The sequence below is a fragment of the Delphinapterus leucas genome, chromosome 15 (genome assembly GCF_059928025.1).
Source record: "Delphinapterus leucas isolate spDelLeu-1000000601 "Yukka" chromosome 15, BTC_Dleu_Yukka2, whole genome shotgun sequence".
NCBI lineage: Eukaryota > Metazoa > Chordata > Mammalia > Artiodactyla > Monodontidae > Delphinapterus > Delphinapterus leucas.
Genome location: NC_143143.1, coordinates 43,853,906 through 43,881,798, shown reverse-complemented (window position 1 = coordinate 43,881,798; position 27,893 = coordinate 43,853,906). Strand labels below are relative to the sequence as shown.

Here is a 27,893-nt window from a genome sequence, read left to right as displayed (position 1 = left end):
GTTGTTGAAGTCTTTGAGGATTTTCTTTTTTTAGTTTTGAGGCAACATCAGACCTAAAAAGTAGCAGGAAGGGAAGAGAGGATGTCTTTCCCTCAGCTGTTTGCAGGCAGGTGGCTGACCTGTCGCCCCCGGATGCTCCAAGTGCTGTTCCTATAGCAGGGATGACCCCCTTGGGATAGGATGTCCCGCGGATACGGGTGACCCTCCGGTGCACAGACCCAGCTCAGGCTCGCCAGTGGCCCAGGGGTGTCCTTTGTAATGGGACTGTGCCCAGGATCGGGCTGGCTTAGTCGCCACCTCTCCTTGTCCCCTTCAGCCTGGAGCGGCTCCCAGACCTGACCTTCAGGATCCCAGGTCAGCTCTGCTGCAGAATGTCCCTGCCTCGGGCTGCCTGGTGTTTCTCACGGTCAGGTTCAGGCTGTGCCTCTCCGGTGCCCTCAGCGTGACCTGTCGGGAGGTGCGTGGTGTCCACTTGTCCCTGCAGTGCCCGTCACCTCATCCAGTGGTGGCTGCCGGGTTTCCACTGTGAAGTTACTCTTTATCATTTGTAATTAATAAGTATTTTGTGGGGATAGTTAGTAAGTGTCATTATGATCTCGGGGTTGATGGTTTTATCAGTGATTATGATCTGTTAACCATCGTTGCTTACTTTGACGCTCACACTGTCCGGCTGTGGCCAGTGGGAGCCCCTTCCGTGTGGCCCCTTGACCTTTGCATGTGTCCCAGTCGTTCTTGGAGTAGTTCCTGCTTCCTGGCCCCGCACATTGTTCAGGCTCCTCTTGTTCTTTCCCTGCCCGGCTCTGGGATCAGCCGTTTGTCAGGGAGCCCAGCTTCTCCTAGAGGGGACAGGTGCTAAGTGTGCTTACTGACGGGGGGTCGCTGCTCCCAGGCCCTCGTGACAGAGCTGGGGATGTATGCACACGTGTTCGTGCACAGACCCTCACACCTACATTTATGTGTCTTCATCTGTTTCTTTAAATTGAAAACCGTAAGTAAGGCTATATCTCTGCTTCCGGTCCCATACCACAGGATTTATGCCAGTTTTCTTACCGTCTGTTTGTACTTCCCTTCTCTAAGGTGAGAAACCCGGGTCTTATGCTCCTTCATACCTATGGGATCAGATTCCCCAGTTGCCCCTGTCTGTAGCCATTGTCCCCTGTCACGTGGCCTCCGCTGTCATGTGGCTCGGCTGTCATGTGGCCCCAGCATCACATGGCCCTGGCTAGGGCTCTAGCACCCATGCCAGCCCTTTTCCCTCCTCCCAGCCGTGTGCAGGGGCCTTACCTCTTAAGGGCTCATGGCCTGTGCCAGGTCACCCTGCTGCAGGACACCATCTCCCCTGCTTGGGCCCTGACACCCTGCTTGGAGCCATGGCCCTCTCTCTTCTCCAGCGTGGACTCTCCCTGCTCAGACCGACTCTCTGGTCTGGGCCGCCCCTGCACACACCTACCCTGCTTGGCTCCACAAGCTACTTCTTGACTGAATTGTTCAGGTGTGGGGTGTGCCGGTATTTTAAAAAGGCAGCTGCAGTGCCGTGTGGAAGCGAGCCGGTGGGGAGGTGGGGGGCAGGGTGGGTGGGACGTGCACAGCAGGTGACAAGAGCCACAGTGCCCGGCCTGCAGGACTCCACGTGGCCCGTGTCACGCTCTCCTCTCACTGTGCTTCCCTTTCAGCTGTTCAGCCAGGAGACGGTGATGAAGTTCGTGCCGCGGTACAGCCTCGTCCTGGAGCTCAGTGACAGCGGGGCCTTCCGGAGGAGCCTGCATGACCCCGATGGGCAGGTGGCCGCTTACGTGAGCGAGGTGCACGAGCACGACGGGCACCTGTACCTGGGCTCCTTTAGGTCCCCTTTCCTCTGCAGACTACGCCTGCAGTCTGCTTAGGCCCGTCGTTGCCCTGTGCGCCACCCCTGGGCCAGGAGGTGCGTGGACACACCCTTCCCACCTGCACCTGCCGGTCCGCAGCGGTGTGGTGCAGCCTCTTGGGGCACTGTTACCTGGACACCTGGACTTGGCCTTGCATCTGCCCTGGGGAAGATGAGTCCCATGTCTCTTAAAAACCCTCCCAAGTGCAGTGATTCTTTAGGCCCCAGGGACTTGGTGCACTTAACAGGCTTCAGGTGTGGGGATGGAGCTGTGGGTGAGTCGGCTGGCGTCGCGCTTTTGCTGCTGGCTGTGTCCCGCCAGCCTCGATGTCTTTGTTGTTAAATGGGTGATACGTGTCTTTGTGAGAGGGGCTCCGGGAGGGCGCGGAGAGCTCAGAGGAAACGTGTGTGAAGCCTCGGATGGGCTGTGCAGGTGAAGAGGGCACGCTACGTTCCCCAGAATCAAGTGAGACCTGAGCCTCGGCCCTGGGCGTCCCTCCCGTGGCTCCCTCCCTCCTGCTGCACCTGGCCCCTCCCTACCCGGGTACCCGCCAGCGCTCTGCAGGCAAGGACCTGGGTGTGTGTGGAGGAAGAGCACGTTGATTCCAGCAGCTCAGAGGACTCACCGGCTTCTCCGTGGACAGCCTGCCGTGTGGATCAGAGGATGGGGAGTGAAGGTGGGCGCTGGGCACCAGGAGTCCTGTTCACACACCTGGTTCCTCACCCCAGACCCAGGTGTGAATAGTGCACGTGCTGGGGTTGCGTCTGCTCTAGTGTTACAAGCCTGATGCTGCTCTGTATCCTGACGGGGTGTCCACACGTGGTCCCGGTTGGGGGGTGATCCGTGTGATTGTGGTAATTAAATGGACTTTCCTGCTGATTAACCTCTGGATGGTGTTGCCTGGGAAGTTCTTCTGTGGTTTTAATCTACTGTAACAGTGAGTAAGGTCTTGTCCTCCGCCTGTCGTAGGGGCCGTTCTGCTGGGGTCATGTTTAGATTTGCTCGGGGCCTCCCCTGTGGCCGCCTGCCTCCCACGCTGACTCAGTCCACATGACACCCCTCTCCTGTTTCCATTCTGCAAGGTGGGGCTGATGTCTGCTCCTTCCTTTCCTGCATATTTGTGAGAACACATCAGGGATTGTGTCTCTGGAATTGTCTTTGTAACTTGAAAAGGCAGTATTTTGACTAGGGGATGACATTGAACGTCAAGGATGGCCGACATTGTGGTGAGACTTGAACCGTTTGTGTCTTGTGCTGGTTCATAGCTCCTTTCCCCTCCCTGCTCTGCACCATTTTAGGGGAGAGAGTCAGGGTCTGATGGGGGCTCATTCCGAGTTGCCTGCTTGGGGCCAGCTTTACACATAGCTGCGTACAGCAGAGTCAGACTGGCTGCATGGCCGTGATGTGATCCGTGTCCTGTCAGGTGTTGTAACTTCATAGGAAATGCTTTTTAACAGGCAACAGTGCACCCGTGTATCGAGTCTGCAGGAATAGTAAGGTGAAACCTGACCATTCTGCCTCGAAAACACAGAACCCAAGCGTGCTGACCCTGAACATTTCTTCTTGGTTGGGAACTGAGGGCTGTGCTCTCAGTGCAGAGAAGCTGGTAGCTTTTCACAGTTTTCAGCAAAGGTGTCTTTTTTTTGTTTTGACTCAGATGTTGATTTCCTGTCTCAAAGTGTCATTTCCTGTATTTTATCTGGTAATTTGCCATGATGAGGTGCAAAATATAGCTTCATTAGGCTTAAATATATGATAGGTTTTTGTTGTAAACATGAAACGGATTTACTCTAATGGGAATTACTAACATGATCTTAAAATTAAGTGATTCATTCACTGTGTGCTGCTTTGTCATCGTTACAAAAGCTCCATCAGGACTCAGTTGCTGCCTTTTATAGGACAGAGGCCCCGCGTTGAGGTTTTTGTCATCAGCCTTCTCTCTGCCGTGTTGAGTTTTCATGTGCACTGACCTCTTTGTGATATAAGGAGACGTGGCCGCGTCTCATGGGGGAACCTAGGCTGGGGAGGGACCTGCCTAGGGGCACAGGCGGCTGGGGGCGAGGAGGCAGGGTGGCTGCCCAGTCCAGGGGTCAGGCCTGCGGGTGCCTATGTCCCGGGCACCGAGGTGGGACAGCAGCGGGGCTAAGCCTTGCAGGTGGTCCTCTGGGTGGCTGCGTTCCTCAGGGCCTGGCCCGTCTGCAACCCGGGGAGGGCTGGGCTGCATCTGGAGTGGAGGCCCTGAAGCTGGATCCCAGAGTCTGCACGGCTGGTGAGCAGGGGCGGAGGGCCTGGCGGGGAGGCTCTGGAACACAGTGCACGGCAGGCGTGTCTGTCGGGAGTTAGACTGGTTTTGGTCAGTTTGAGACCTCAAGTGTTTCTTCTTCTTGGTCATAATTCTGGTACGGTATGTCTTAGAATCCTGTGTCCTTAACTTTACATTTTCCCAGTGACAGTGAATGAGATGAAGGTGCAGCTTCCCACTGTCAGAATCATTCCCTCTTAGAGCAAAGCTGATAAGTTTTAAGAAACAGGTAGAATTGGGTGGCAGCATGGGACTTCAGGCCACCACTGGTTGACATCCACTCCCTGTGGTAAGTGACGCTGTCACGGGCACAGGGGGAGTTGGGGGCAGGGGTGCCATGAGGCTGCTTCCCGTCACACCTCTCTTTCTCACACCACGTGAGGCCTGTGGGGCAGCGTCCGGTTGGTCTCACAGTTGTCAGGAGACACTTGGCCTTGTGCTCTGGTGTGTGTTTGAAAGTGAGGACGGAGGGGACCTTAGAGCTTGTGTCCCCTGCACCAGTCACGGGGGCCCCACAGGTATGTCGTGAAGCGTCTGGCCCTGGTGCTGGAACCCGGTGTGCCTGCCGTCCTGCTGACGGATGGGGTCAAGCAGGGGCTGAACTTGCTTGTGTTCACGAGAGGGCTGCCTTCAGGGGCCTTCAGAGTCTCGAATGAGTCCAGCATCGCGTGGCATAGTGGCTGCCACTGCCCCTGAATTAGTGACCAGGAGGTGAGTCAGGGCCGCAGAAATGGAGGCGGCTGTGGAATTATCGTGACTCTCATCGCCGCAGGAGCCAGAGGAACTTCACATGGGGGTTCGCGTTTGTCACGTTTATGACAGCGAGCTAAGTCGCCGAATTTAATGCACATTTTCTGTTTCCTGTGAATTACTGAGTCGTTCTTTTAAAGGTGACAGCACGTTTGGCGCTAATCCGTAGTTGGACGAGGACGCCCAGGCTCATGGTGCAGGGGTCTGGGTCCCCTGCTCCCGCTTGGCCCAGCCTCGTGCCGCCTCCACTGCGAAGGCCTTCCCGCCTTCCCACCCACGGCGGTGCCCCCGCCCAGCAGGTCCCCCGCCCTGCCTCCCTCTCCGGGCCGAGCCGTGGGATCTGCTCCGTCCCTGCCCACCTACCTGCCCAGGCGCAGCTGCCGAGCCTCAGGCAGCAGAGAACGTGGGGGTGGGATGCGCAGAGGACAGCGCAGCTGGAGGTGGGGGGCCTTGGGGCTTTGGTCTTCAGTACGGTTCAGTGGCGAGGCCCCCCAGGGCTTTGTGGAGGGAAGGGGGCCTCCTGACTTCCCCATTCTCCCCTTAGCAGGTCAAGCAGCAGGCATTGCTTCAAGGTGATCAGTTCTTTATTCAGGTTTATTCCTAACTATTCACCCAAGACATCACTGATGCCTGGTCCCTGCCCAGTGCAGGGACAGTTATTCAGATGGAAAGATGGCCCTCTGGGCTTTCCTCGAGGGCCTGGGATCTCAGGGCAGTGAGGTGGGAGGGCCCCTTGGGGTCGAGAACCCGTGTAATCCCCATTGGAGGACTCGCCCTGTCTGTGCAGACCCTGAATCTAGGTGCACAGCGTTGGGGAGACTAGTTAAGTTTGGGAGGAGGCTTGATGTGTTCAATCCAGCCGTCTGCCATTCTGCTCTCAGGAGATGCTGTTTCCCAGGGCCCACGACAGCAGGGGTGGAGCTGGGAGGCGGGAGTCAGTGACAGCGGAGGACAGGCACCTTGAAGCTCTGGAGCCAGGGGATGACCCAGACCTCAGAGTAGCAGCTGAGAGTCTGAAACGAGGGTGACCTGAGAGTTCCCCTTCACGGAGGCTTCCCACCCCGCCAGGGTAACCTCACCCGCCGCAGAGGTGGGTTCCCAGTGCCACTGCCTCAGGCGGGTGTGTGTGTGTGTGTGTGTTTGTACACGTGTGTGCTTGTGCTTGTGTGCTCACGTGTGTGCGTGTCTGTGTGTGTGCCCACGCCTGTGCATGTATGTTTTCTTTACTGAAGAATTCGCTCCCTGCCCTGGCTTTATTTTGAAAAACTTCAAACCTACAGAAAAGTTGAAAGAATAATTCAAAAATATATACTCAACACATGTATTTACAAATTACCAAATTTTGCCACATCTACTCTCCCCGTGTGTGTATATAAAATTTCTCAATTATGTACAAGTTTTCTTTTGCTCTCCCCCCACCCCCAAACCTGCAGTGTTTACTCCCTGGAGGTGTGCCTGTGGGAGCGAGGAGGGGTGTCCTTTGGGAAGTCCTGGGGCGCTGCCTCTCACTCTCCCGTGTCGGGGGTGGACGTGGGCGCTGCTCAGGGGTGGGGTCAGGAACCTCGCAGGTAGAGCAGTGCCGAGGGTGATTTCCGAGGCTGCGGAGGTGGCTGGGGGGTGGTGAGCGGTGGGGAGGCCAGAGCCCTCTTACCTGCTTCAGGGTGCGGTTGGTCTGAAAGCCGCAGTCGTCCAGGCTCGAGTGCCTGGTCTTCTTGCAGGTGGTTCTGCTGATGTCCAGGTCCAGCATGAACTTCAGGCCCTTCACTATCTGAGGGGATAGAGGGCGGGCCTGGGTCACTGGGTCTAGGACATGGTGAGAGATGGGGTGAGCTGGGGGCCCACTTCCCTCCCCCCAGGCTTGGGCATGCGCTTCTGCAGACGGTGGAGGCTGAAGACCCCAGTCCCCGGGTCTGGGCCCCTGGAGTCCTGACACTGGCTACTTATACCCGTGCAGACCACCCTCCATGATAGGGACAGCATCCCGCCCTGAGAGTTTGAGGTTACCAAAGAGAAGAGAGATAATAGAGTCACCCCCCCAATCCTGTACCCAGGGGTGACCATTATCGTGAGTCAGCATGTGGGGTGGTGTTGGGCAGCACACATCCTTGGGGCTGTGGGTCTCTCTCCCCAAGGCCAGCTACCCGGTCAGTGACTGTGAAGCTTGCTGACTGGCTGCACCGGGCCCCTGCTCTTCGAGAGTGGCTGCGTCCTGTCACTGAATGTGTCCTGTACCCTCATTGACCTGTGTTCTCGCGACCCAGGACGAGCCAGGCCTGGCTGCCTCGTGGCGTCCCCGTGGGAGGGGGAGCACTGAGCTGCTCGTATGGGGCCGCTGAGAAGCGTGGGGACCTTGCAGGGTGTGACACTCCTGCACGGATGGGGCAGTGGTTGGGGGACGTGGCCGCAAGTGCTTTGGGGTCGTGGAGCAGTGGCCTGCGGGCAGCCCGGCAGGCAGGCAGCCCTGAAGGTGGGCGGCGGGGCAGCTTGTGGCCCGTGGTAGCCGCCCTCGCCCGCCCTCCTCCCTGTGTGCTGTCCGGGAGGAGCCTGGTGCAGTGAGAGACGGCGCCAGCCTCGGTGCTTGACTCTGGTGGCCCCGGTCCGGTTCTGGCCGCCTTGGGCAGTCCTGAGCCCAGACCCCACCTGGACGAGGGCTCTGCTGATGTGTGACTCCCGGAACAGGAAGGCATCGTTGCTGCAGTTGTTGAAGCTCTCGACGCTGTGTCTGGCTGCCCTGAGGACGTCCGGGTCGTTGGTCTTGATAGTCTTGGGAAATCCTGGCTTCACACCTGAGTTAAGGATCTGGGAACAAAAATCTGGACGAGAAACAGAACCAGACAAGAACGTTAACTGTGGGGGGTTCCTTGGTCCAGGGATCATGCCTCCCGCCTCTGCTCCCAGTGTGGTGCCCGGCCCACCCGCCCACCCGGCCTGTTCTCCCCTCCCATGGCCGTGTATCCTGACGGCCCGTGCATCTCTCGCCCCCCAGTGCGTCTGCCCTCCGTCCCCGTGGTTGCCCCGTCCTCAGCCGAGGGCCAGTGCGGTGGGCGGCGCAGAGGTGGATAAGATGTGGTCCCGTCCTGTCCCTGCCTGCATGTGTCCCTGGGTTCTGTCCTTTCAGAACCCAGGTTGTTTCCAACAGTTACAGGAGCCTGGACACCCCTGCCCGCCCTCAGGCCTGGAACCTCTGTCAGGATGAGCCCTGGTGTTCCGAGAAGTCGGCCCTGGCCTATGAGGCCGCCCTCTGGCTTCGACCCCTCAGCTTGTCCCCAGCAAGTGGCCGAGGGGAAGTGCTCGAAGGCCGTCCTCCGCCCCCAGGACTCTCGACCGAATCCGCCCAGCTGCCAGGTCCTGCGGCACCCGTGTGTTGCCTCCTTTGGGGTGTTTGGGCAACAGGTGGGTGGTGGCTTTTCTAGTTGGTGGCTCAGGGGTGACTTGATTTCAAATTTATGTTTCTCAGTTTTGCTGCAGTGGTCACGGACTACTTTTATATTAAAATCTAAAATGAGGGGGAGGGAGAATGGGAAGTGGGTTTAGGGTTGTAGATTACTTCTCTTCTCTAAGAATTCCCCAGATTTCCCTGAAGTCATCTTGTGCCAGAAGTGACTCGGAGCTGACCCACCCCCCGGTGCCAGCTCAGCTGTTTTCTTTCACTGAGTCGCGTGGAGAGTGGGGTCCGCGCCTCGTGCACGGCCTGCATCGGGGATCAGCTGCGTCCTGGCCGGTGTGGAGGGTCCACTGCCCTGCGCTGCCCTGGAAGGTCACTCTGCCTCCCTTGGCCGTGACCTTGGGGAGCACCTGTGGTGCATTCAGAGGGGGTGGGGTCAGCACGTGGTGGACCCGCTGGAGCCACAGGAAGTAGAGACTTGTGGACGAGCTTCCGGGTGTTGCGTGCGGAAAGGAGGGGGCAGTGCTGCCCGGGTCCCCTCCTCACGGGGGACTCGCTGGGACTGCAGACCCAGGGTGCTGGGTGTGGGCCCCGCCGTATTGAGGCCACACGGTTCCCTGGTTGTGAAGAAGTCTCGACTCGTGGGAGGAAAACAGTGGTGTGAGGTTGGCAGTGCTTGGGGGTTTTGTTCCTCAGGGGCTGGACGGGGGTGTCCCATTGGAGACAGGGCCCCCCAGCTGAGAACCTTCACCTCAGCTGGGGGTTGGGGTCAGGGTCAGTGGCCTTGCTGGGCCGGGACCCAGGCACCTGGCAGGACGGCCCGTGTGCAGCTATGTGTCCAGGAGCCTCGGCCAGGTCAGTCCAGTACGCTGGGACCTCTTCTGGGGGCCGGCCTGTACGTGGGTCACAGCAGAGGGTGAGACATGGCGGATGCCAGCTCAGCTCAACTCAGTGGGGAAGTCTTGCCAGGGTGTCAGTGAGCCCTTCAGCCCAGAGCGAGGTTTTCGGAGGAGGCTGGTCCCACCGTCCGCCGCCTGAGGTCTGCACAGAGCCCCCCTTAGAACTGGACATCTGCTGTGGCAGTGGGCACACGAGACCCCCAGCGGGTGCGAGAACCAGGACGGCCAGAGCCGGCCCTATGCGGCCTCGCTGAGGGGTCTCCTCTCCAGTTGGGTGGAGCGGTGGAGGGGGCTCTGGCAGTGGGCAGAGGAGGCGTGGGTCTGGTCTGGGTAGAATCTGCAGAGGGCCCATGACCCTGGGGGTGAGCCACTGGCACTCATGACAGCCTCTTTGTAAGGGGGGCTGGCACTGCCCGCCCAAGCGGGACCCCTCCTGGCAGGTGGGCCCCAGCTGGGTCCCTGGGTCGAGATGGAGCTCTGGATGGTTCTGTGAGGCCCCCTCAGCTGGGAGGCCTGCTCCACCCCCATGAGAGCTTCCCAGCAGGTGAGGTTGTCGCTCTTCCCCCACGAAGCTTTGTCCCCAACGTCTCTGAGAGTCTCCTTTGCCATAATCCAGCCCTCACATGACGTCCCCAAAGACTCTGGGGTGGGCCGTGGCTGAGGTCTCTGGACGCGGCAGCTGGGTTGGTCGGCTGGCTGGGCCCCTGAGCCCGTGGCTCTGACTCTGGTGCTTTGAGGGCTGCTGGCCTGCTGTTGACGACAGGAAGTCCAGTGTGTTTTTCTGTTTTGAAAACCGTTTGATTTCTGCTTGTCAGCATAGTCTGAACAGCAGACGGGAAGGACCACCTGGTGGACAGTCCAGTCGCCCATGTGTTTGTGGGTCTATATCCACGGCTATTTTTTCTTTGTACAAATTACATATATTGCTTTTTCTGATTATAAGCTTACTTGTTTGGTAGGAAACTTGAAAAACACAGCAAAGTACAACAGAAACATTAGAGCTCACTCTCAGTGTTGCAAAGGTAACCACTGTTACCTGTTTTAAATAAAGTATACATTTAATTTCGCTTGAACTTAACACGACTATAATAATGAAGTGAAATTAGGTGAGGCCAAACCTCTGATGATGTGTCTGCCAAACGTGTGATGTCAGTTCCTAAGCAATTTTGGTAAAGTTACAAAGAGGTTGTAGGAAACTTGAAGTTGGTGTATTTTTAACTACATTTCCTGAAATATAGGCTTCAGTTAAGTGAGGTTTCATCAGCAGAGTTATCTAAACAAACAGTAAAACCCCATTTTTAATTTTAAAAAGTTGAAAAGTCAAACCTATTTTCAGAGCGATTCTTCAGAACGTCCACAGGGCAAGGTTGGTGCAGAATAAGCCCAAAGAGGGGCTCTCCTTCCGGAAGAAGACAGGCAGCTGGGGGCCCTGGGCCCCAGCCAGCTAGCCCCCTCCCACCACCGCCAAGGGGTACCCCCCGGGCTGGCCGTGGTCCCATCTACAGGGAGGAAACAGGCCTCGAAGGAGTGCAGGGCGGGTTAAACCTAGGTGTGAAAGCTGTGCTCTTTTTCTCTCAAGAAGTATTTCTCAGTAGGTGCTGTGGGCAACTCCAGGTTGGGGGCAGGACAGTGATCTGGCAGAAGGGGCTCAAAGAGGGAGCTGGGGGTGGGGACCAGTTAGAAGGCACGGAGATGGGCCAGGGGAGCAGAGGGCAGAGCACGAGGCAGACCTGACTGCCCTTAGCTGCAGGCTGGGTGCGGGGGCCACGGGGGGGGGGGATCGTGAGTCACGCTGGTGGCAGGTGGTGGCCTGGTGACGTGGACTGAAAGGACAACCAGAAGGAGAGGTTGTGAGGAGGAACAAACACTCTTCATCACACACGCTGGGGTGGGGGAGGGCCAGGCGGCACAGAGAAGTGAGGTTTCCAAATAAGCCGGACTCCCTCCCCCATCCCCTGCCAGGCGGGGCATGGAGGCTTTGGCCCAGAAAGGCACTGGGAAGAGGGAGGTGGGCAGACCCCTTGGTGACGGGCGGGCTGAGTCAGGAAGGAGAGAAGAGGGCCCCTTACTGCTCTTGGGAGAGAAGTAGCTCTTCAGCTGGTCTTGAAAAAAATGACTCAAGACGGCAAGAGATTGGGCAAGAGATGGGGGGCCGGAGACTTGGGAAGATTAGGGTGACAGCAGCGCTGTGCTGGGTACTGAGCGGGGGCTCCAGCCACCCCCGGATGCACAGTTGTAAGAGCACCGGGCGAGTGCAGTGTGCAGGGGCGCGAGGCTTGGAGGGAGGACGGCAGAGGCCCAGCTTTCCTGGGGCCAGAGCAGACTCCCCGGGGCGGAAATGCGAGCGCCTGTTGTCTCAGACCTGGGCGGTGGAGCTGGCCCTGGAACTGAAGAGCGTGGGCAGGAACCAGTGCGGGACCTGCCTCTGGCAGATCCTTCCCACCTGCCCTGGCACAGCTGGGACCTGCTCCAGGAGCCAGCACGGCTGGGGATCCTGCAGGCCCCTGGGCTGCTCAGGCTGCACCAGTGGACTCCCGGCCACCTGCTTCTGTGAAGTCACCCCAGGCCCCTTCGACACCCCCTGATTCAACCTGATTCAAGGGAGTCAAGGGGTCTCTCCTCTCATGTGATCAGAATGGGAAGCAAAACGTCAAGGAAACATTCTGCTGTTTCTTGCTGAAAAGTGTAACTTTCCATCTAAATCACAAGTGATTCCTACTCCAGCTCCTGTCCTGTCCTGTCCCTACACCCCCTTCTTCAGAACTAACACTGGCCCCACTGATTTCGGTGGCCAGGCTCTGCGCTTGCCCTCACCAGTTGGGGCACTCATTTCCCTCCACCAGTGTGTGGGCACTTCACAAACATCGAGGGGTTCAAGGCAGATCCACAGTTGAGCAGGTGGGGCTGGAGCTTGGGGGACATGGTCAGCAGCCCTTTGGGTTGCGGCAACAGTTAACTGTTTCTATGCAGGTTAAAGAGGATGGAGTCTGCCCTCCAATTACCACCAAACATGCAGCAAATGTCCCAGGAGAGGACAGTAACTTCCTGACAAAGAACAGCTGGTAAAATGAGTCAGCAGCAAATGTTTTTGGTAAACATCCCTCAACTTGCTTTTCTGAAAAATGAAGACGTGGGATGATGTCCTGTAGGAGGCGCTGGAGCCTGGGACGCTGGCTGTGCGTCCAGGGGTGCTGGGCCCTTTGGAGAGTCCAGTGCCTCAGGCCGCGCAGCCCCTCCTTCCCTGGTGTGGAAGGGAGAGGGGGCTGCTCAGGCAGCTGAGGCTCCCCACCCCTTCCTGTTTCAGGAGTGTCCTGTGTGTGGCTGGGAGGTGGGGGGACCCTAGAAGGGAGCCAGGGTGCTCAGGAGCCAAACACTGAGGCCCCCACTGGAGGCTGCCCCACCGTGTCCCTGGTGGTCTCCTCGTGGTGGCTGCTTCCCTGCCAGCATCACGGGGCCCTTGTCATGCCACGGGCGGGGTCCTGGAGCGCACACTAGGAGGGCTGTGCCCAGAGAGCGGGGTGCTGGTGTCCACTGCCCACCTGGAGGTTCACTCCGAGCCTCGCCCCCTCACGTGACACCAGAACTCAGTGTGCTGGTGGTTGCCCTTAATTCCGTGGGGCCACACCCACCCGGCTGTGCTCTGGGGGCTCTGACTAATGAGTAGCCCCGTTGTTTTGAGAGCATAGGTGTCCCCCGGCACAAACAAGATGCTGGTTAGTCCCTGCCTTAATCCACTGGGACATGCCCAGAGTGAGTCCCAAGTCTGCCTCTCAAAGGCTGTACAGCCTTGGGGAAACTGCTTGACCTTCCTGAGCCTGTATAATGGGTGAGGATGGCACCAACCCCACAGGGTTGTGGTGGGAATACAGGAGACCATCCGTAGGAAGATCTTGTTGATAAAGGACATGCCATAGTGTCATGATGATCAAATATGGGAAATGGCTGCAGTGGCGCTCTGAGGGCAAATGGGTGTCCCCACTGGAAAAAAGAAACCTCAAAATGCAGAGGGTGGGTCACTGGCCCTCACGCCGAGATGCAGCAGTTCCCCCCCAACCCCCACCCTGGGATGCAGACCGGCATGGGCCGCCCTTGTGGTGGGTGGTCTCTGGGTCCTGCCACTGGTGACGGTGGCTGCTGGACCCCAGACCCTGCCAGGCAGCCTGTGATGGGAAGATGGGCCCCTGTGAGCCCGACTGGGAGGGCTTCCCAGGAGAGATGAGAGTCAGGTTGAAAAAGGGCTTCCATTTTCAACTGAAGGAAAAGTGGCTGAAGGAATCGATGTAGCAATTTCCTAGGTTCTGAAGGGCTTGGAGAGGGAGGCTGCCGGGGTCAGGTCAGCGTAGTTGAGCGCCAGGGGCGGGGAGAAGCCAGGTGCCCAGGTGGCGACACTCGGGGCCCCTGTCCTCCCACCACGGAAGGCTCTAGGATCTGTTCTTAGAGGAAGGCCGTGGGGCTGAGGGGCGGACTCGGGTCTGGGGCCAAGCTGTCTCTTCTCGACCCCCAGACAGGGGCCTCCAAGCCACTCACTCGAGCCCGAGGCCCTCGCTGGGGCCGTCACCTGTCACCTGAAGGAGGCAGCAGAAAGGATCTGTGTGGCGTAGGGGCTGCGGCCAGCAGAGGCTCAGGAGCAGGGGTGCGGGTGGGCAGCTGCCCCCCACCCCAGGCCCGGGGCATTGCCTTCCGTGGGCCACCGCAGCCAGGTGTCTCCAGGGCCTGAGGGGTGCAGTGGTTTACCCATTTCATGGACAGTGAGACTGAGGCTCAGAGAGGCTCCAGGTCCCAAGGCCTCTGCATGTGGTTTGGACTCTGGACCCTCCTCCATCTGGGCTGTGGGGCTGAGAGCAGGCCTGATGGGGGAGGGCCAGGCCAGCCAGAGGGCTGTGTCAAGGGCAGGCCGTCTTCCACCTCCCGAGGGGGCAGGTGCGGGACTGGGTTGGAGAGGGTTTGGTCCAGCACCAAACCCCAGCAGAGGGGAGGCAGTCCTGCCAAGGGAAGGAGGCCAGCGTCCAGCGCCTCCTGGGCCAGGATTCCCCACACAATCCTGCTCTGCTTGTTAGGGGAGGGAATGAGGCCGGCAGAAGCAGCTTAGGAAAGCGGGGCAGAGGGCACGAACGTTACATCCCAGTGCAGCGGAGGTGGCGGGCCCCTCACTCAGGCTTTCGGAGGGAGCCACTTCCCTGGTCTGAATGTCCAGCCACTTCCCTGGCGTGGCCTCCTCGGTTGGGCACTAAGGGGGCCCAGGAGGACAGACAGCTCCCGGAGGAGAGGACCTGTGAGGCTTCATGGTGTGAGCTAAGACCGCGGCTGGGGGAGGCGGCAGAGGCAGGATGTCCTGTCTGCATGGTGCCTGAGATGGTCCTGAGATGTCACCCACTTCCGAGGCTGTGACCTCCAGGGACTGAGAGGCTCAGGCTGTCCCCTGGGCACCTGCCTGGGCACCCCAGACCTGGTCACCCGTGGCCAGGCTCCAGACCTCTTCAAAGAGGGAGGAGGGCAAAGACCAGTTGCTACCTGGGGGCTGTATCCTCCACCTCCCGCTGGTCACTTCAGCCCCGTCTACCAGCTTCCTCGTGCGCATGGGGCAGGTGCTCATGGGCTGTGTTACTGGGCAAGTCGCCTAACCTCTCTGTGCCTCATTTCCTGGCCTACAGGTGGCGGCTCCCCTCGCCCTCCCCCCAGCTCTGGCCTGGCTGGAAGGATGAAGACTTAGTTAGGTTCCTCCGAGCCAAGTCACAGGGCAGCAGCAGAGGCAGGAAGAGTGCACCATCAAATAGAAACGGCCTGACTGCTACCCTGTGTGCTGTCTCCGTGGAGGGGCCGTGGTGGGCCTCCCTTGGGTACTTGCAGACCCCTGGAGCGGTGGGGGACAGAAGGCACTTCCCCGGTCCCCAGACCCCCCTAGTCCCCCTCTGCCGAAGCTTGCTCCCCACAAAGGCAGCTGCTGTGAGGTCCCCTGGAACGTGCCTTGGGAACGGGGTTGGGGGTCAAGCTCACGGCGCCTGGACGGTGGGGAGGTCCCCTCTTACCTTGCGAAGGGTCCCCCGTGGCACCCAGGACGAGGCCACAGACGACCAGCAGTATGCCGGCAGGACGCATGGCTGCACGCAGGGCTGTGCTGAGCAGGGGCGCCGGCAGCGAGGTGCTGGGGGAGCCCCGCCCCGCGAACCGCCTGCCTGGGGTGCGGGTGGTGGTTTCTTGCTCTTCATCTCCACATCTAGCAGCTACAAGCTCAACCGCTTCCTTTGTAAAAGTTTCCAAACAGCGATTATTTGCAGGGGAGGGGAGGAAGAGGTGAGAGCTGTGAGCAAAACTTCTGCGATTTTCTACCCTTGAAACACATGGAAGAGACGTTGCAGCAGAAAAATGAGCAGGGATTTTCAGAAGCACACGCACTTGGGGTTCCTTCTCCAAAGGGTACGCTCCTCAGGCCTAGATTCTGGGGTCTGAGTGGCCCCCTGCAGGAGACTGTCCTCCTGCTGGCGTGAATTAGGTGGCTTTCCCTGGGAAGTAGCAGGAAAACAGGGTGCAGACTGCAGTTCAGAGGATGAACTTCGCCAGGCCTGGAACCGGGTGAGGAACAGCGTTCGCTGATGAGTGATGGACTCTTGAACCTTTTTGGCTCAGAGCTGGCAAAGGAGAGGAACAGTGTCTGGGCTAGAGGTCCCGGCACTCTGCCCAACCTCTAGGCCAGGCCCACGGTTAGGAGTGGGAGCTCTGGAGCCAAAAGGCTTGAGGCTCTACCTCTGAACACCTGGATCACCTTGGGTGGGGGTCTCCAAGCCTCAGTTCCTCAGGTTATGCTGAAGATTTGGGGATGTCGTGAATGTAAACGGCCACTGTGCCTGTGCCCTCCACCAGGCATGGCAAGGAGTTGGGCTTCCCCTGTGCTCACGGCCTTGACCCTGCAGTACCTCGGGAGCTGGCGGTCACTCCTGCATGTCCTCAGTGCGGTGGCTCATTCCCACTTTAAGAAGTTCTGGGGGTTGGGGAGCTCAGAGCGGTTATGGGACCTGCCTGTCACTGCACTGTCTCTGGCCCTCGACCCTGTTGTCTGTGAATGTGGGTGATGGTGCACCTCACCGCCCAGGCCTGGGGCGAGCAGAGGCCCAGAGAGGAGGAAGGAACTGGGGTTAGAGCAGCGTTACGGGCCCCCGGGGAAGTGTGCATGTGTGCGCTGTGTACATGTGTCATGTGTATGCGTGTGCATCCAGTCTTTACATGTGTCTGAATGTGAACATGTGGAAGTGTGTTTTTCTGAGTGTGAATGAAAGGTGTGTATGTGCTTACACGCAGATGTGTATAAGTCTGTGTGTGTTTTGTATGTATGTTGTGATGTTGATTTTATGTGTCCACTGGGCCACTGAGGGCCCGGACATTTGGTCAAATGTGATCCCATGTGTGTCCACGAGGGGTGTTTCTGGAGGAGATCAGTGCTGGAGCCAGTAAACTGACTAAGGCACCTGGCCCTCCTGCGTGGTGGGCCTTGTCCATTCAGTCGAAGGCCTGAATAGAACTAAGGCCGGGAACTAAGAATCCTCTCTGCCTGCCTATCTTCCAGCTGGGACATCGGTCTTCTCCAGCCTTCGGACTCAGACTCAGACTGTCCTAGGTCTGGACTTCTCAGCCTCCTTAATCCCATGAGCCAATTCCTTGTGATAAATCTCTTCATACATACACACACCCTACTGCCTTTGTTTTTCTGGAGACCACTGACCCATACATTTGTGCAGGTGTCTGTGCCTGTATGTATCTGTGTGTGAGAGTGTACATTGCTTTCGAGTCTGTGTGTTCATATGTGTCTGTGTGTCTGTGCATGTGTGTGACTGTAGGTGTGTACGTGCACTATTTCTGCCCCATCCTCGGCCTGCTGGGGGTCGTGGGCTCTGCACTGAGCCCCACTCATTCATTGGCGGGTCTGTTCATCATTCACCCTTCCTGCCACCCCTTCCTGCTTGAAATGTGGTCCCCTGCCCAGTGCCCAGTCAGCACTCCCTGGGCCCTTGATGGAAATGCAGCTTCTCAGGCTCTGCCCGTGATCAGGCTCTATGAGTGGGGCCCAGGAATCTGTTTTCACAAACCCCCCAGGAGACTTTTTCTTTCGGCCTCCACGCTGTGACCCCTGCTGGTTGGCTGGAGCTGTCCAGTTCTCAGGCTGTCCTCCCCCCCCCCCCCCCCCCCCGCCCGCCCGAGGAGCAGGGGCGAACCGGACACCTGAGCCGTCCTGCTGCTTCCAGGTTCCGAGCTTCCTGCCTCGTGCAGCCCGTCTTGGCCACAGCCGGGCCCAGGGAGCCTGGGGCTCCGCCAGAAGTGTTGCTGCATTCGTTCTGATGACAGCCGCGGTGTTGGTGAGAGGGCATGTTCCAGCACTTGCTGTGTGCCGGGCACTTTTCTCAAATCCCCACACCATTTGACAGTTGAGGAAACTGAGGCACAAGGGGGTGAGAAGTTGCGGGAAGTTTTGCAGAGTTGGGGCCCAGGCCCAGCGCTGTGGTCCCGGCCGCTGCCCTGCACTCCTTGCCCCTCGTCCCCCCGCCCCCGGCCTGGGGTCCCAAGCCTGGGGCTGTCCGTGCCGGCCACGCTGGCACCGGCCAGCCTGCAGATGCCAGCTTGGCCATGGGGGCCCCGATGGTGGCCCGAGTGAGCCGACATCCTGTCCAGCACGACTGTTGGCAAAAGCATCACCGAGCCCTGCAGAGCAGGAGTGTGGGGGGCCTTGGAAGGAGTCTAGGGTTGTGTGTGTGTGTGACTTTTGTGCACCCAAACAACGTACAGAAGAAGCACAAAAACTGGTTGTCCCAGGAGAGGATTGCCCGATGGGCTTCTGAGACCTTACGCCCTGCGTGTACTTTATTTTCTAAAGTCCACGGTGGTTGTCTGAGTGGAGGGGCAGGAATGTGCTTTTTTGGTCTGCGAAGAGCTGCTGGGTGGCGAGCAGACTTTGTCCACACGGTGGCGCCGTGATCCAAGAAACGAGCAGGTCTTGCCCGGCGTTTCCCACGCTGGGGGCTGGGGGCTTCCTCCTCTGCTCTGGGAACGCCCCTGCTTCTGTCCTTACATCTGCTGTACTGGTGATGAATTTCAGCAGTCCTGGGCCCTCTCTGGGGAAATACAGTTCTCAGTGGGGGTGGGAGGGACCCTGCAAATCTTCGGCCTGGGGGCTCTTCACTCTCCCCAGGCTGGGCCTCCTCCTGGGGGATCTTGGTGCTTGTGCGGGTGGGGTTCCTGCACCCAGTGCCGCCCGCAACCATCCGTCATGATCACACATTCTGCGCGTGGGGGGCTGCATGTGTCGGTATGTCCATCTCCATGGGGTCTGGGGCATCCCTGGGAAGAGCCACAGGCTGGGCCGGGAATCACCCTAAGATGCTGGTGCCGCGTCTGGACTTGATCTCAGCGGGGCTGTTGGTGTAGTGGCCCCTGGAGTGGCACGTGACAAACCCCTGGATCAAACCTACCCTGAAGCTCATGTGCTGCTAGATTTTCCAGTTATGAGTTCGCATCCAGTCTCTTGCTGCTTAAGACCATTCTAGTTGGATTTTCCAGGTTTGTTTTCCTTTCCCTCAGCATAAAAGGCCCCAACTGACAGATGGGAAACAAGTTTGTGGCTGGGTCGGTATCAGCGGTATGTGCTTGCCAGTTGGGAGGCTGGAGAAGTTGGTAATGCTATTGACCAGGAGAACTGAGAACCTTTCCGGTGGTGACGGGAGCCTGGATCCACAGGTGGAGCTGAACTTACGTGCCACAGGCACAGTGGGGCTTGGTTCCTAGATACTGCACACAACCTGCCTTACCTGTCTCAGTGCTGTGGCTTCTGCCCAGAGGTCACGTAAAGGCCTGGCCTGGCTTCTGACACCCGTTACCTAAGGTTGCCAGTTAAAATACAGGGCACCCTGTAAACTTGAATTTCAGAGAAACAACAAATAAATTTTTAGTATAAGTATATCCTAAATATCGCATGGGATGTACTTATACTGAAATCATTCATTCTATAAAGTCCAAATTTTGTGTATTTTTATGTGCTAAACCTGGCAGCCCAACCCTTGCTTGGTCTGGTGACCTGGCTGGAAGGACAGAGTTGCCAGCTCTTTACACGTGATTCTTCTGTGTGGATCCGGGGGCTCTCAGCTCAGGGCCCTGGTGGGTCAGCCTGACCGCACCGGCCAGCCCTGGGTCCTGGTTTGGAGCAGCACCTGGCGTGACGGGATGGGACGAGATTCCGCTGCTCCTCTTGCCCTTACGCTTTGCGGGTAAGAAGCGTCCTCAGGGGCCCTGATACTTGCTCGCCTGGGTGGGCTGGATGCTGCCCCTCACCTGGGGACTCCACGAGGGCTGGGCTGCTTGGCCTCCCGCTGTGTTACCCAGACAGCGACTCACGACATCATGTTGCAGCAGCGGCTTCTCATGGAGACAGGAGCTCAGCCTGCACAGCTGTCTCTACCGCCCTGAGGGGGGCTGAGGCCCGGGCCTGGGACCAGGGGGCTAGCCTGGAGGGGCTGAGGGAGCGGCTGCCCCCTCTGCTGACTGCTTGGTGGGCACAGGGCACCGCCGGCCCCACGGCGGGACCTTGGTGCTCATCTTCCAGCCGAGGGGAGGGTCATGCCCTTTCCCAGGGGCAGCCTGAACCCCCGGGGCTCCAGGCAGCACCTCTGCGCAGGCCCATCGCCGCTCCAGAGTTCCTGCTGCCCTCATGCCCCAGCAGGCCCCCGTTCTCCCAGCACCACCTTGTTTGCTTCCCAGGGACTCATCCCTACTATCTCCACAGAAGGGATATTTAAGTTGAGCTCTGATGACGGGGTAGGAGTTTTATTGGCAGGAAAGGAGGGGGTGAAAGCAGAGGTAGCATCGTGAGCAGAGGCTGGTGGGGGTCGGGCGCCTCGTCAGGACAGCTGTGCTGTGCTGGCCCAGCCTCATCGTGTTGTCCTGGACCTCTGGGTCCTTCTTGGGGCCACCTGAGCCTAGGAAGGTTTGCTCAAGGGGAGCAAGTGCTGGTGCTGACAGCAAGCTTGGCTCTGCCGCTGCCAGCCAGGCCCTTGTCCAGTGGCTCTTTAAGCCTCACGCTGCAGGACAGTGGCAGTAGAGTGACCTATGACCTGGCATTGGAGAGCCAAGGGCTGTGTGCAGAGTTAGACTCTGTGTCCACCTGTATCGTCCCCACCCGCCTGCTGAGTTTCCATGGGCCGCATTCTCTTCGAGTGGGTTTTACAGCCAAGGGCTGTCAGGGTCTGGAGTTGGGGCTCTGGAAACTCCTGGAAATTCTGAAACTGGACGATGAGGAGGAAAAGGCTCAGGGCAGCACGTCGGGTGCTGGAACCTGCTGTGACCCCAGCACAGGGACATGGGCTGCTGACCGCCGAGGCGAGGCAACTCTCTGACCTGTTTTCCCCCTTCACATCTTTCTTTCTGACTAAAGCTGCGTTTTCTGCTCTTAAGGCTTCACGTGATTACATTTAGCCCCCTGCCATACCCCTGTATTCTGGGTAATCACCCCACCTCGAGGTCCTTCCTCACATCTGCAGCGGCCCTTTTCCCTGAAGAGTACCATAGTCACAGGTTTCAGGCTTAGGATGTGGGCATCTCTGGGGCCGTTGTTGCGTCTGCTCCAGGGGGTGTCAGGAAGAGGAGGGCCCTGCAAGGTGGTGGGCCAGGAGCTGCTGAGGCCTCTGGGGGCCTCGGCTCAGCTGTCTCACAGACCGCCTACCTCATCTTCCTCCTCAGGCAGGTCTCACGCTGAGTACCGCCCCTCCAGCAGACCTGAGACAGTGGCTGGAGCACTTGGCATATGGGGGGGGAGGTCCCAGTGAGGCACGTGCACTCGTGGGCAACAGCCACACCACACGTGACCCTGGCACCCTGCCCACTCCCTGCTGCACCTGCCCAGGAAGCCAGACCACAGCCTCTGCTGCAATCACCCCAACGGCCAAGCTTGGTCAGGAGCTGTCAGCTTCCCTAATTTTTGACCCCGTGTTCAACTTAGCATCAACAAGAGAAGAAAGCCGAATGTACCCCCTGCCAGGCCCGCAGGATGCCCCGCTTCTGGTTGCCTGCTTCCAGCCTCCCCCGTCCCCCTCCCTGGCCTGCACGCCCGTCTCTGCCACGCGCCAGTGGCTGAGTTCCCTTGCTGTCTCACGCTCTGAATAGGGGAGATAGCTTTTGCTTGTTCTCCTATGGGTGGTCCTTGTTTATTTCCACGCCGGGAGACGTGGGTGGGCAGTGGGACGGGGACACAGCCTGTACAGGTGGGTTAACGCACAGGTTCTTGCTGGGTGGCTGGGGATCTCAGAGCCAGGCCCCTGGAGGTGGGGGAGGTGCTGGGTGGTGGGCTGAGAGCAGCCGTCAGGGCGGCTGGAGAGAGCCCTCAGGCAGAGGTGGCGCTCACAGTGTCCCCCCAGTAGCATGGCCACCCCACCAGGCACTGCGATGTGGGCAGGGCACTGAGAGCACCTGCCTCTGGCCTCCAGCAGCTTCCAGGTGGGGTCCTGGTTCCTACGGAGGCCTCTCATTAGAATAGCCCCACAAACTTGGCAAAAATGCAGACCGTTTGTTCCTGAGTGAACACGCACTCTGTGGATCTGGGTGTGGGGCTGGGAATGAGCATCTTCAAAGCTCCTGGGGGCCCAGCTAGACCCTGGAGCGCAGCTGGGTCTCCGCAAGAGCTCAGGCAGACACACCGCCCGCCCCACGGCCCAGGTTTGTCTTCCTCCCTGCGTCCCTCCTCGTTTCACGGAATGATTGCGGATTTAAATGCACGAAGATGGTATCAACTACAAATTGGCACTTGTCGTTGGCACTTGCCACCTACCTCTACAAGGATTAAATCAGGTGGTGCTGGAGCTGCTGACTGTCAACACCCCCGGAAAGGAGCTCAGGTGGAGCGCAGACATGAGGCGCTCTGCTCCGGGAAAGACTGGCGGAACAGGTCTGCAGATACATATTTTCAGGAGCAGATTTTATGAGCCCAATTCTTGTATCTCCTCATATCTAGATAAGCACTAAAATCCTTCATGGTGATGACTGCTTCTCGTGACTAGCAGAAACCTTCTGTAAAAAAATACGTGCTTGATTGCATGTACTCCCCTTGAATGAAAATCACACATATACTGACCTTCCCTCCACCTCTTTGGAGCAGTTTCTCAGAGCTATCTGAAATGCTGTCTCCCGGGCTGCAGTCCTCATTTTGCCCCGAATAAAACTTAGCTCACAACTCTCACATTGTGCATTTTTTTTTAAGTCGACAGTGGCTTCTCTGCCTCGGTCCCCCTTGGCATCTGACGTCCCATTTATTGCTGTTAATTAGGCACCTGGGCGAACCTTCCCTCGGGCGTCTGTAACTCTCGGGCCTCATTCGTTTGGCTCCACGCTGATGTGGATAACCCATTTCACTGGCTTTCCTTCTGCCATTAGTTTCCGTAGCCCTCGTGTAAAATTTCCAGATTGTAATTTCCCGACTCCAAGTTGTGTGGTGAGCTAGGGTTGGTTTCACCGCCTCCCTTGCATTTGTCCCATCCTTGGTGAATTTTTAATTGTGCAGGTGAATCTGCTGAGGTGTTTACCCTCCTGAAACCCCTGGGACCAGCCCGAACCAGGGATGGCTGGACTTACATGTCGTGTGTGTGGTGGGTGCAGGTGTCACAGAACCACGAATCCAGGGTCAAAGGGACAGTCATGAAAGTCAGTTCTCACTTGATTTCTTCCACAACATTTTAGTAGCAAAATTTTCAAGCTTTTCCAGAAAAGTTGAATGAATTGTTCTGTGGACATTCACAAGCCACCCCCTAGATGCCACAGTTAACTTTTTCTACATTGGCTCCATCCTTCCACCATCCATCCATCCATCCATCATCTATCTATCTATCCATCCATCCATCCATCCACCATCCATCGTCCATCCATCTATCCATCCATCCATCCATCATCCATCCATCCACCATCCATCGTCCATCCATCTATCCATCCATCCGTCCATCCATCCATCCATCATCCATCCATCCATCATCCATCCATCCATCATCCTTCATCCCTCCATCCATCATCCATCCCTCCATCATCCATCCATCCACCCATCCATCCATCCATCATCTATCATCCGTCATCCATCCATCCATCCACCCATCATCCCTCAGTTCCTCTTGCTGTTTTTGCACATTAATTACAAAGTAGCTGCACTTCAGTTGATGTTGAATCCTGGGGACCCCATGCTGCCCAGTGACCATGTGGCCTCAGTTTAAATTCCCCTGGAAACAGGAAACCTGCTGCCTGCTGCAGCCCAGTTCCACCGCTCCAGCTGAACCAGGTTCCCTTCTGTGCCAGGGGCCCAGTGACAGGCTCCCTTTCTCCCAGGTGTGACTCTTCAAAAGAAGGCATTGAAGGGAAGCAAGAGGTGGAACCCATGGGGATGTTAGAGCCCTGGGCTGGGCCCTTCCAAGCCTCTGGCCCAGGGCCTCTGGCAGGCCCGGAATGTGTGGGTCTAACAAGCCTGTAGGCGAGGCTGATGCAGCTCATCCAGGCTCCACTTTGAGAACTACTGATTTAAGCTTGCACGGCTCAGTGGAAGTCCAGTTATCCCTAAAATAACTGCCTAGTCAGAGTCTTGGGTGTCCTTTTGGAATAGGTATGGAAACATGCTTCTGGCCCGAGGGTACCACTGTTTGACCCCCGAGGGAGGCCAGGCCAGCCCCTCTCCTGGGCCCACGGACACGCCAGGCTGCTGGTCGTGGGGCGGGCACCTTCAGGGTGGCGACTTACTGCTGTCTGGGTGTGTTTCAGGCTGCATGTCTCTGCAGGTCTGCCGCCGGCCGCCCCAGTGGCCTCTGTGGCTCTCCTCAATGCCGGGGTGTCCATGGCTCTACCGACCGACAGGAGATGGGGTCCTGGCTGAGTCCCCACAGAGAGGCATCATCATTACAGCTGGATGGGCCGTGGCACCAATAACCTTTCTTTGCTTAATTTATTTCCTCACCACCCGAAGTAAAATGTTCTGTAAGCAGGCAAGTGCGTGTCTCTGAGAGCCCCTTTGCCTTCTTCTGTGGACTGCGCGATGCCGTCTTTCACACTCTGCTGTTGCAAGTTAAGTCATTAAAGAAAGAGTAAACTTGTGCTAATTGTCGATGGCTTATTACTACCTAGGGGGACGGCCAGGCTGGGGATGTGTGTGAATTTCATTAATTTCTCCAGGCTTTTGGGGTTTGGCTTGAACTCAAAGGCCCTCCATGAGCAAACTCTTGTAAAAGCTTTAATTAACTCTTGCCAGTGTCAATGTTTTATTACTTTCTGTAGCCGACAGGCTCCCCCCGTGACTAATTTACACGGATGTTCCCAGCCGCCGTCATGAAGCCACAGAGGCCACTGGGTAGACGGGAGTGGATTGAGTTACTTTATGGGCTTCAGCTCAAGGGCAGTTCCTCCGTCAGAGATGATGGCGGGGGCGAGTGGGGGGTGTCTTCTGTTCTGGGGAGTCAGAACTTGTTGCATCAGAAACCGAAGGGCTGAGCTTAGACTGACATATACACACTACTATATATAGAATAGGTAACTAATAAGGACCTACTGTATAGCACAGGGAACTCTACTCAATACTCTGTAATGACCTATATGGGAAAAGACTCTAAAAAAGAGTGGACATATGTATATGTATAACTGATTCACTTTGCTGTACAGCAGAAACTAACACAACATTGTAAAGCAACTATACTCCAATAAAAATTAATTTAAAAAAAGAAGCCAAGGTGCTGAGCTTGGAGATACGACCTTGGCCATGCCCTTGAAGGCTACGTGGTGTCTGGGACTCAAGTTTGGGTCTTGATCTAAGCTTGGAAGCTGTGGGGTGGAGGGAGAGTCACGCCCACCTCTGGCTCCCTTTCCCTCCATTTGAAGGTGAGGGCAGGAATATTGCCCCTAGACGGCCAGGTGCGGGGGCATCTTCACGGCCATAGGTGTATGCAGAGACGCTGACTTCCACTGGCTTGTGGTCTGGGGTCCATGGCTGCCTGGCCTCTCAGGGTGGGAGCCAGGGGACAGACATTGTCAGCCTGTGGCCCCTGCAGCAGCCACCTGCCACATTCCACCCACACCCGCAGTCCCTGCCTCTCTGCCCACAGGACCAGAAGGGCTTGGGGGGATGACAAGCCCAACCTCACCATGACTCCTGGGGGTAGAGGGGGTGGAGGTCTGCATGATGGGGGCACCGCAGCCTGCCAGGCCTGCATCCCCGTGCCACTGTCTTCCCCTTGGCTCCAAATCCAAATTTATCCAAACATTGATCTTTGAGGCTTGCTACTTTGATTTGATTGAGGTAATATTTACATGCAGTGAATGTAAGATCGTAAGCGGATGATTCCATGAGCTTCCGCAGATACACACAAGCGGGTACGGAGCCCTGGGTTCCCTCGAGCCCTGGCATCAGTCCGCCGGCTCCCCAGGCACCCTGTTCTGATTTGGTCCCCAGAGACTGGCCGCCTCGAGCTCTGCACGAGGGACTTTTCCATCCCCCTTCTTTTGTGTCAGGTGACGTCCCTGGGGTTGAACCCTGTGGTTTGTGTGTCAGCATCTCCTTTCCTTTTACTGAGGAGTAGGGTTCCCATCTGTTTGTCCATTACTTGTTGACGTGTGTTACATTTTGTCCAGGTTTTGGCCACCATGAAAAATACTGCTATAAACGTTCTTGCATAATGCCCTTGTGTGGTTGTTGTTTTTGTTTCTCTTGGAGGGTATTGTTGAGTCGTTGGGTAGTGTGTGTTCAATTTCATGAGAAACTGCCAGGCTGTTTTCTGGCCGGACCGTTCTTCACCCCCAGCAGCAGTGCTGTCAGCACTTGATACTGTCAACCCTGAACTTTAGCCATCATGGTGGGTGCACAACAGCATCTCCTTGAGATTCTCATTTGCATTTTCCTGAAAACTGATGGTGTTGGGCTTCTTCTCATCTGCTTATTGGACAACTGTGTATTTCACTTTGTGAAGTATTTGTTCATGTTTTTTGCTCATTTTTAAATTGGCGTGTCTTCTTATTGATTTGTATTTCTTTATATCTTCTGGGTAGAAATCAACAGTCAGGTATACACATTACACAAGTTTCTCCTGGCCTGGGGCTTGTCTTCATAAGCAGAAGTTTTTCATCTTGATGAGTGCTTTCTACTTTTGTAATTGAGATGTACATAGACTCTCTGAGCTGGGATTGTAAGTTTAGTTTTTTTAATTAGAAAATTTCATTATTCCCTGAAATATGACACAAATGAATCTATCTATGAAACAGAAACAGAATCATGGACATAGAGAACAGACTGGTGGTTGCCAAGGGAGAGGGGGTTGGGGGAGGGATGGAGTGGGAAGTTGGGGTTAGCAGATGTAAGCTTTTATATATAGAATGGATAAACAACAAGGTCCTACTGTAGAGCACAGGGAACTATATTCAATATCCTATGATAAACCATAATGGAAAAGAATATGAAAAAGAATGTGTATGTGTATAACTGAATCACTTTGCTGTACAGCAGGGATTAACACAACATTATAAATCAACTATACTTCAATTAAAAAAAAAGTAAAAAATTTCATTATTCCCATGATACATCCCCCGCTCACCCCAAGGTAACTGGCATTGGCAGCCTCACCTGTATCCTCCTTCACCTTTCTCCACGCTGCAAACACACCCACGTGAGATTGCCCTTTTTTTTTTTTTCACTTAGATGGGCCTGGACTCCACGCTCAGGGACTGGCCTTCTCACATCACAGCGCAGTGGTTCATCCACGGAGGCAACACCGATGGAGATCTGACACCTCCTTTTTCGTTGCTGCTTGATATTCCAGAGAATGGATGTGCCGTGGTTTATTTAACTCCTCTTTTTAAAGACTTTTATCGTTTTATTTTGCTGGGAATTCAGGTTGTTTCCAGTTTCTTGCTGCCTCAAACAATGCTGGGATCCGAGCACACAGCTGTCACACCACCTCACCATGTCACAGGCCTTGGAAGCTGCTGCCTCTTTCCTGTGGGATAAATTCCCAGTGCGAGACCGTTGGGTCATTGAGTGTGTGGTTTTGAGAATTGACAGGTCTGGCAGATTCTTCCCCCAAAGACTCTGGGAATTCACAGCAGTGGGTGAGGTTCTGTGTCCCGTTCACAAGCACTGGCTGTTGTCACTTAACGTGTACGTCAGTCTGATGGGCGATGACACTCGTACTCATCCCCCTGCAGCCCAGTTGTGCTTTTCTATGAACTCATCTTAAAAACTGACTTGCACAGATTATCTACAGATTTCTTTGCTGTTCAGAAATGTTCTTTTTCTCTCTTTCTCCCCATTTTGTCTTCAACACTCTCCCTTGCTCTTCACCTTGTCCTTCTCAAGTGACGTGTTTCAAACCAATTCTTAGGAGATCTTTGGTTCTCATTCAGTGATTTCCCATCTTTTGAAATGCATGTGACTCTCCCCACGTGTTTTCCTCCAGCCTCAGGCCCTGCCGACAGGCCTTGTGGCCGCTTGAGCTCCCTGGGAATCCAGTGCGCAGCTTCTGGGTAAGACTCTGATTACGGCTGGCTTTATAGGAACCGTCTCAGTTTTGTAATTGCGCCCTAGTGTCCTGGACGTGGTTTCTTTTTAGAGGACTGATCCTACCCGCGCCAGGATCAGATTCATCTTGACTGAATCTGAACCTCCCTCCATGGTGACTGAGCTTGTTTCTGAGCCTTTCTTGCCGAGAGTG

At 56.6% G+C, this 27,893-nt stretch overlaps 2 protein-coding genes across 2 annotated transcripts in view; one reads left to right on the top strand and one right to left on the bottom strand.

Moving 5' to 3' along the window:
• APMAP (adipocyte plasma membrane associated protein) overlaps positions 1–2,748 on the top strand; it is a 28,006-nt gene extending 25,258 nt beyond the window's left edge. The window contains exon 9 of the mRNA XM_022594178.3: positions 1,674–2,748. Coding sequence (XP_022449886.1) covers positions 1,674–1,883 — 210 coding nt within the window. The 3' untranslated portion in view covers positions 1,884–2,748. The remainder of the gene's footprint in view (positions 1–1,673) is intronic.
• A 2,735-nt stretch (positions 2,749–5,483) lies between these two features.
• Positions 5,484–15,358, bottom strand: CST7 (cystatin F). Its single transcript, XM_022594185.3, has 4 exons — positions 15,228–15,358; positions 7,558–7,730; positions 6,569–6,685; positions 5,484–5,930 (listed from the first exon to the last, which is right to left on the bottom strand). Exons 1-4 carry the CDS (start codon positions 15,295–15,297, stop codon positions 5,853–5,855), a joined length of 438 nt encoding a protein of 145 aa, XP_022449893.1. The 5' UTR covers positions 15,298–15,358; the 3' UTR covers positions 5,484–5,852.
• Positions 15,359–27,893: the final 12,535 nt, after the last annotated feature.

Bases quoted from the DNA above. Each gene is read 5' to 3' on its own strand.
- CST7 (XM_022594185.3), bottom strand. From the start codon at position 15,297: ATGCGTCCTGCCGGCATACTGCTGGTCGTCTGTGGCCTCGTCCTGGGT. The intron at 7,731-15,227 runs GTAAGAGGGGAC...TTTCTCGTCCAG, and splicing joins CACGGGGGACCCTTCGCAAG to ATTTTTGTTCCCAGATCCTT. The intron at 5,931-6,568 runs GTAAGAGGGCTC...CCCTCGTTTCAG, and splicing joins CCAACCGCACCCTGAAGCAG to ACTCTCAGCTGCTACTCTGA.